The 8,800-nt window shown below is 33.7% G+C and overlaps 2 protein-coding genes across 2 annotated transcripts in view; both read left to right on the top strand.

Annotated features, from left to right (window-relative positions):
- Positions 1–2,339: 2,339 nt before the first annotated feature.
- Positions 2,340–5,406, top strand: LOC132186609 (probable trehalose-phosphate phosphatase 7). Its single transcript, XM_059600591.1, has 9 exons — positions 2,340–2,411; positions 2,891–3,031; positions 3,214–3,285; positions 3,418–3,543; positions 4,073–4,129; positions 4,231–4,332; positions 4,470–4,547; positions 5,009–5,149; positions 5,266–5,406. The coding sequence occupies exons 1-9, from the start codon at positions 2,340–2,342 to the stop codon at positions 5,404–5,406; spliced, it is 930 nt and encodes a 309-aa protein (XP_059456574.1).
- A 2,077-nt stretch (positions 5,407–7,483) lies between these two features.
- LOC132186608 (DEAD-box ATP-dependent RNA helicase 26-like) overlaps positions 7,484–8,800 on the top strand; it is a 3,645-nt gene continuing 2,328 nt past the window's right edge. Inside the window, exon 1 of the mRNA XM_059600590.1 lies at positions 7,484–8,682. Within this exon, the coding sequence (XP_059456573.1) occupies positions 7,484–8,682 (1,199 nt within the window). The remainder of the gene's footprint in view (positions 8,683–8,800) is intronic.

Below are 8,800 nucleotides of genomic sequence, written 5' to 3'. Positions count from 1 at the left end.
GTCATACCCTTGTTTTGAATAGTGGTAAGTAATTTGGTTTTTCTTAGAATTTTAATATTTGAAGGATCATCATGCAAGGATCAGATAATTTTCTTATGCTTTCTTTATTAGAGTTAGAGTCCTAGTCTTAGAAGTCAAGACCTAATTAGTAGTAAATTAATAATTAATTATTGTTTTAGAATTCAGTTTATTGTGTTTTTTTTTTTTGTAAACAGTTTATTGTGTTTAAACTCCTTTAAAATAGCCATTAAAAGTCACCACTCCCACTAACAATTAAATATATCCTTTCTTGCGTTTTGTGTATCAGTGGGCCGGTTCACACTTCACATCATTATTATAGAAGTGAATCAAGTGATCTTTATGACTTTTCTTATCTTCATATATAAGTTAATTACGGCTTTTACAATATATAGGAGCAACACTTATATACATATAAAAGAAAGAAAAACTAAAAAAAAAAACATAGGGGCTTTACCTCCTAGAGCTAAATAATTAGATGGATGTCCATGGCCATGATTACCAGCAAGAACTGGCGAGGACAGTCACATCGACGGCCCTGATGCACCCATATTTACCGTAATTAATAACGAAGTCAACAGGCTCCGAAACATGTTGATGTGGCCTCCTCTTACCGAAACAGCTAATAGGCATTTTAAGATTAGTAAAACTTTTAGAGCGTTTACATCCGTTGAACAAATTTTTAGTTAAATTATTATATATATATATATATATATATATTTTTTTTTTTCTATTTTAACTATTAATTTTTTCAAATAACTTATATATGACTCAGCATTTTAGCTATAATTTTCACTTTTTTATCTAAAATATTATTTATTTACCTATTTTTAATATTTTCAAAGAAGAGAGAGAACAATATTAGATTTATTATTATTATCCACAATATTAGAAAACAAAATTACTGCTGTAGAAATTATCAATTATCCACAAAAAAAAAAAAAAAAAAGGAAATGAAAAATAACTGCCGTACTCGTTGATGTCGGCTGAAACAACATCATTCACGTGTACCACTATCCCTTTGTGTCACCTGTCTTATCCAAAAATTTTCTGCCTTCAATTCAAATTCTAGAATGTACGACTGTACCAGCATTCCAACAGTTTTCTTTTTTATTTTTTTTATATATTTAAAAATTCAATTTACTTCTTTTTTTTTTTTTTTTTTTTTATGTTAAAATACACTACAATAATTTTTCTTAATCATTTTATATATGATTAAAATATTTATTTTTTTAATTATATTATATATATGAGAGATGAGAGGAGAGAGTATAAAAGAGAGAGAACGTTTTTTTTTAATTTTTTATTTTAATAATCATAAGGATTGTAATAGTGTACTATTTTGAGTTCCACAGTAGCAATCCTCACGATTGAAACTCACTTAGGGAGTATGCTGTAGGACGTTTTTATTTTTATTTTTTGGACATATTTCTTACACATAGGGAACAACTCCCTTATAGGGAGTCTGCTGAGAATGCTCTAGTCTAGTATTTGAAGGAGAGAAGGTCTTTGTGACACGTTTTTGTTTTTTCTCCCAATTTTTCTTTAGACTAGTTTGGGGGAAATTTCTTTAAACTTACTTTAATAAGTGTTATACGTCATTTTTTTTTTTTTTAATATTCTTAACAGTCATGTATTGTCATTCTACTAATGTAGGAATTCAAACATTAATTTTTAAGAAACTTAAACATGTTAGATAACACTTAAACACTTATTAAAATAGATTAAAAGAAATTTTATCCAAATAAGTCTAAAGGAAACTTGTGGCCTTTTTCTCGAAGGCATACCATGATTGTGTGGCTACAAGCCTACAAGACTGAGGACTTTGACCGATTTGAAAGAAATTTCTATTCATATATTAATATCCAACTGCATTTCAATTTTCAAGTTGATGAGGAGGGTTTTAGATAAAGTTGCTTTTCATGAACCATGACCAAGTTGGAATTTCATTGGTTCTGGAACAGAGGGCCTCAATCTGAAATTTTTGCACCATTTTCTTAACTATTAATTAAGGGCCAACTAAATCAAGTACGTAATTAAATATTGGTTTAAATGTCGCTGTCATTTTGCTTTAGAGAGTCGGCCATTCTATGCCTAAGCACCTCAGTAGAGGTCAAAGTATCAATGCTTTGCATTTTTTCTCTATTTTCTTTTGATTTTTTTTTTTACTGATTTAAGTTAATAAGAACTATATATGGTGCAAGTAATATAATATTGTTTTTTATTACTCAATTAATGTTGTAGGTACATATTACATATATACAGAAAGTGATCATCCCTCAATGGGCTATCCACAACCACCTTCGGTGCCTGATCTGAACATGGAATCCATCTCGAAAGCAAGAGTTGACAACAATGGAGATGCAATTGTTGCTTCCTACAGTGCATGGCTGGTAAGCATACACTGTTTCATGACCCATGCATGCTGCTGGAAATTCAAATATACTATACCTAATTATAATACTAATTTCTCAAATAAAATTAATGTCACCTAATAACATATATAATAATTTGTTGAGAAACACTCATTCAAAGCTCATTTTTAGAGGTTTCTTCTAGCTAGCCTGATTAATCACTACTAGGAAGTAGGATATTAATAAACATGAGTAATTAATATTCCTTATTTGTCATCTACAATTTGAAATAAATTTAAGTAAAATCGCTATATATAAGAGAAATAATAAAAATAAAACTCAAATATGGCACATGCATATATGTAACTTGTAAGACATACTAAGTGGTCTAATAAAAACATGTCTTAACACCTACCACCCAGGACATGCCATGGAATAATTTCTATCATCACCTCTCTTTTTTTTTTTTCTTTTTTTTTTTTTCTCTTAATTATAATCTGGTGCATGGGTGATCACAGGAAAAGCATCCTTCTGCCCTTGACTCTTTTGACCAAATTACGAGTCTGGCTCATGGGAAAAAGATGGTCGTATTTTTGGATTATGATGGAACACTCTCGCCGATTGTAGACGACCCTAACCAGGCTTTCATGACTGATGCAGTAAGTATTTTATGTGATACATATATATACTACAAATTAATGTACAGTATGATAAAAATGTAGCAAGCTTTCAGCATGATTTATTATATATATGCAAGCTTTTGTTTCCTTAATATATCGCAAGTATTAGGGCATGTTTCTCAATGTAACTGTATAGTTGCATGTGACCTATTGAGTGACAGATGCGTTCAGTGGTACGTGAAGTTGGTAAACATTTCCCAACTGCAATCGTCTCTGGAAGGTCTCGAGATAAGGTAAATGGCTCTTATACAACTAAATTATGCAACTAATCAGATAAAAACTCTGCAATATATTAATTATCCTTTTTTCTCTGCCAAGGTATATATTAATTATATGCTTAATTAATTAATTGTCCTATCTTCTAGGTATTCGAATTTGTAAAATTAAACAATCTCTATTATGCTGGAAGTCATGGGATGGACATATCAACCCCATTAGGTTCTCTCAAGTACGAAAACCACAAGCATCACACTAGGGCCATTGATGAGAAGGTACCTATTATCGGAAAACTTTACTTTAACTCCTTGAACTTTGATTACCTTTTTAAAGTTTAAAAATTAACTATCAATTTAGTGTATCAACTTTTTAATTTTTTGCAACATCCCCTCCATTAGGTTTTTCCGTTAAATTATATCAAAATTTTAAAAATACTCTTTTTTTTTAAAATAAAAATTTTTTATGTATAAAAATAAAATAAAAATTGCAAAGATTTAGGGATGGGTATTTTTACAAAATCCTAACAGAGGGGGTGACATTGCAAAAAATTGTTCAATATTCTAAATAGAGAGTTTTTTAACTTTGAAGAATAATTTCAGATCAAACACGTGGAATTTTGTGAAGTTTTCCTTATTATATATTCTTAATTGTTTGCACTATATAATTTTTACACTGGCCTGTCCTTGTTACAGATGTGTTGTTGTTGTGTTGAGATCCTATAATTAAATGAAGCAAAAGTAAATTTTAATTAGAGCCAAATAGAGCTTTTGTTTTCTATGATCTTGGCATGGTTTTGTCTTGCAGGGCAATGACGTTGTTAACTTCCGCCCAGCACAAGAATTCTTGCCTAAAATTCAAGAGGTAAAAAATAATGTATTTTTTTACTAGATTTTTGTCCTCTTTGGTCAAACATAACAATGGTGGACTGATATTATTAAAGCAATGTTTTGTTTTTCTTGCAGTTAAAGAAGGTTTTGCAAGAAATAACCTTAAATGTAGAAGGTGCCGTTGTTGAAGACAATAAATTCTGCATCTCTGTACACTTTCGACATGTGAATGAAGAGGTAAAAGAGTATAAATAGTGCATGTTAATATATACTAAAATAAAAAACATGATAAAAAATATATATATATTAATTTAATAATTTAACTAATATTCTACTGGCCCATATATAGGTGATAAGATTACATGCAAATGCAGGTTGTTGGCATCCTTAAGGAGATGGTGGAAACCACAATGGAATCCTACGAAGGCTTCCGTATATCAGAGGGCAAAAAGGTATATATATATTTTGTTGTTTTTTTAAAAAATGATTTTCCTTTGACTACTAATCAATAAAAGCGGAGATTTTTTGTAACCGGCGTGTGTACTTCATTGACGAATTCGGTTCGGTTCACGACAATACTTCCCGTACAACAACTACTTAACTGTGGTGATTATCTTTACCGCATGAGGCTTCTAACTGAGTCATTTTGCCCTTCTGTACAGCTTTGTGCGGGCCGAAATTTTTTTTGTTTCATTGCTTATTGTTTGTTTCCATTTTAATTAATATCTTTATTGCTTGTTTCGTTTGAGTTTTGTCGTTGGAAAGCCCATTCCGTTTCGTTTGTTTTTTCCCCGTAACCCCTTGTCTTATTATTAAATAAAAATAATAATAATAATAAAGTTTCAAATAATGAATCTTATTTTGCAATCATATATATAATTAATCTTTTATGAATATTAATTCTTGAAAACAGGTAATGGAAATCCGGCCTACTATAGACTGGGATAAAGGCCGTGCTTTGCAGTATTTACTTGACAATCTTGGTTTTGACAATTCTAGCGATGCCCTCCCTATATATATTGGAGATGATAAAACCGACGAGGATGCTTTTAAGGTAGGTATACATTTGATCAAAATGATTCATATTCCACTTCAAATATAACGGCTTATTTTAAAAATTAAAATAAATATATTTAATTATTTAATTTATATTCTAACAACACTTTGCAGATGATTAAGCGCATTGGAAGAGGATTTTCAGTAGTTGTTTCTTCTGCTCCGAAGGACACGAAAGCCTCATACTCCTTGCGTGACCCAACCGATGTCATGTCTTTCCTAGTACGTTTAGGAAAGTGGAAAGGGAGCATATAAGAAAATAGTTATAGGCTATATATATATATATATATATATATATATATATTCATAATATTTGACCTAATTTGCCAATTTTTTGATTGGGCAAATTAGCACCAATTTCTTAGGAGGTTTAATTAATTAAGTAGATGCTGAAGGTAAAGTGCTACCCATTCTCAATGTTTAGGGAAGCAATAAGGAAGCTATTGCATATGAGTTTTTTTTGTTTTTAATAGATTTTTCTTATATTTAGGGAAGGAAATAAGTTGTAAAGAAACTGTTGCTAGTGCTCTTAGTATGAGATTGCTTACAAGTAGACGGAGGAAGAGGTTACAAGAAAAGAAATTCTATATGGTACATTATTATAATGTATGGTTAGTTTTTTATAAAGTCGAGTTAATTTCCTTCTTCTTAAATGTAGTTTCCTTTGTTTATGCTGTCTGAAATTTATTTTTATTACATACATGGATGACTCGTAGAATAATGCTAGATACTATCTTTTCATTCGGATGGAAATATTTTTCCTTTACACTTTTGTGAGAACCCCCCTTCCACTCATTTATCACTAAAACAAATAAAAATAAAATAATTTAAAACACATCACAAAAATCATTTAAGTACGTGACGATTGCATCATTGTTTTTGTGTAACTCTGTTTAGGGCTAAAGAACAAACTGTACACACACTCAATACCAAAATCATGCAAGCCGTCTCCAAGAGGTAGCCTATAAGAGTATTCAGCCACACAAACATAAGTACCGAGACCCTTTTTCCCCCTCTCCCGCTTTGATTAAAAAATAAAAAAAAAAATACCGAGACTTTAGTTACTTTATGTGAAGAAAAAAAAAATTCACCATGAATATAGTCCATGCATGAATTTATTTCAAAATTACACAAAATTCTCAACCATGCTTTTCTTGAATCATTTGGGCCCTTTTGGCCCACCATTTAATTATTTCCTCCTTTAAAGCCCACACTTGTTTTTCTTATTTTATTTTGGTCCAAAAATAGTTCTTTAAGCCCAGAGTCCACTTTCCTTTATTTCCTTTAGCCTTAAACATCTCTGTACTCAATTCAGCCCAAAAACAAATTCTTAAACCATTTAGGCCTAAAATAATGCCTTAAGACCCAAAACTAGCTCATTTTTTATTTCAATTGATATCCTTTACTACAAAAACCAATTCCTAAGGCCTAATAGGTCCATTTGTCTCGTTACTGTCAAACTTAATGATACACTATATGTCTCATTTGATACGTCATAAACACTCTAATGGAATGTCTTGTCAACAAATATTAAGTTATTCATAGAATAAAAAAATCATCGATTTAACATGTAAAACTTAAATAAATACAAAACGCGAGAATTTAAAAGGCAAACACACAGTAACAAAAGGCTTTGGTTTTGTTAGTGTGACATTGCATTGGGGTGTTGACGATGACAAACTTTTAATTTTTTATGGTAAAGTAATAGAAAGGCCTATTTTAAACTTGAGCAAAATCTAAAGACCTTATTAATTGAAAATCTAATAATTAAATCCAAATCAGATAAAAACCTAAGGACTAAATGTGATTTTTCTCTTAATTATTTACTAATTCTTAATTACTAAAAATTCTAATTTATTAAACCAAAGCCCATAAATATAAATCCACTAGTCCACCTTATTAGCCCATTATCATATGCCTTAACAACTTTAAATCATCCTTAATCCAAACAAAAGCCAATAATAAAAACCTGAGTAAATTACCATTTCAAACCAATAACGCTTATCAATTTAATCGTTGGTTATAATATTAAATCCAATCAAATGATAAATATCACAAGAATATTGTAATTCATCTTTCTCTCAAAATAATTAAATCCTACTTAATCCAAGAATAAATTTACTTATGATACCACCAAAATAAATATTTTTGTTTATTACAAAAAAAAAGAAAAAGGCTATAACGACGATGTGAGGCTGTCGTTGCTCTATCGTCTTTACGTTATAGCGTTAAACCCTCTTTCTTTATCACTTCTGAAACCCCTTTAAAACCCTAGCCCTCACTCTTCCACATTCCCCTCCGGCATTCGCAACCGGAAAATCCAGGTTGTACTATGCCCATTAAGCTCCTCCCGCATCTCCGCCTCCTCAACCCTTCTCTCCCGGTCACCCGTTTTCCTCTCATGAAGCTCGGACCCTTGGCCCAGTCCTCTCGGGCCGTACCCGTTATCTCTCGGGTCTTCCCGTTCAGGCTTAGGTATTCGGCGTCTGGGTCTCGTAGTTTACGCAATGAACAAGTTGGTCTAGTACGACGATTATCGACCCGGTCGTTGAGGACCGGGTCGGGCGCCGGGTTCAGGGCGGGTCGCGAGGGACGGGAGGCTCGGGCTCCCAAGAGCTTGGTCGAGGATGAGGCGGACCTCAGTGACTGGGTCGGCGAGTTGAGGACCGACTCCTTCCGCGGCAAACTCACCAGCGACGACGAAGCCTCGGACGCGAATAGAGTTCGGAGTAGAACGGGGGGGAGAGGTGGAGAAAAGGGCAGGGACTCATTCCCGATGAAGCGGAGGAGGGAGGGGGACTCGGGCGAGTTTCGTGAGTCGACTCGGAGCAGAACTCGTAACCAGGACTCGTTTTCGAAGATTTCACCAACGGTTAGGCGGTTTGACGATGAGGAGGAAGGTATTTCTCGTAGGAGGAACAATGGGTCTCGAGGTGGGTATGTGAATGCGAATGGGAACTCTTGGATGGGAAAGAGAGGTGGGAGAGATACGGGTTCACCAGCTGTTAGGCGATTTGACGGTGAGGAGGAAGGTTTTTCTCGTACAAGGAATCTAGGGACTCGAGGTGGGAATGTGAACGCGATGGGAAGAAGAGGTGGGAGAGATACGGGTTCCCCAGTTGTTAGGCGTTTTGACGATGAGGAAGAAGGTTTTTCTCGTACAAGGAATAATGGGTCTCGAGGTGGGAATGCGAACTCTTTGATGGGAAAGAGAGGTGGGAGAGATATGGGTTCAGGGCATGCACGAAATGGAGGAAAAGGCATGAATGATTCGAGGAAGCAACCGCGTTGGACGGATGGTGATGATGATGTTGATGAGGATGTTGATGCGCTGAGGGGTGGCATTGGGGCTTTGCTTAGTGAGGAAGATAGTGATGCTGAAGATGACGATGATGATGGTGAATTGTTGAAGGAGAGTGCGAGCTCTTTGTTTGAATCGGATAAGGGAGCGAGCACGAGCACGAGCACTAGCACGAGGGCTCCACCAAGGAGTTCATCTGGACAGTCTGACTCGTATTTAAGTGAGACTCGGTATGTCAAAAAAAAAAAGGGATTTCTGTTAAACTGAACTTGCTTTCACTTTGCCATTTGGTTGAGATTGTTTGTATTTGTCGTATCTGTATTATTCTTGCTGGCCACTAATATTTTA

The sequence above is a fragment of the Corylus avellana genome, chromosome ca7, assembly GCF_901000735.1.
Source record: "Corylus avellana chromosome ca7, CavTom2PMs-1.0".
Taxonomy (NCBI): domain Eukaryota; kingdom Viridiplantae; phylum Streptophyta; class Magnoliopsida; order Fagales; family Betulaceae; genus Corylus; species Corylus avellana.
Note: the sequence above shows the minus strand (reverse complement) of the source record. Positions and strands in the feature narration are given on the sequence as shown.

Bases quoted from the DNA above. Each gene is read 5' to 3' on its own strand.
- LOC132186609 (XM_059600591.1), top strand. From the start codon at position 2,340: ATGGAATCCATCTCGAAAGCAAGAGTTGACAACAATGGAGATGCAATT. The intron at 4,130-4,230 runs GTAAAAAATAAT...TTTTTCTTGCAG, and splicing joins TCTTGCCTAAAATTCAAGAG to TTAAAGAAGGTTTTGCAAGA. The intron at 5,150-5,265 runs GTAGGTATACAT...AACACTTTGCAG, and splicing joins CCGACGAGGATGCTTTTAAG to ATGATTAAGCGCATTGGAAG.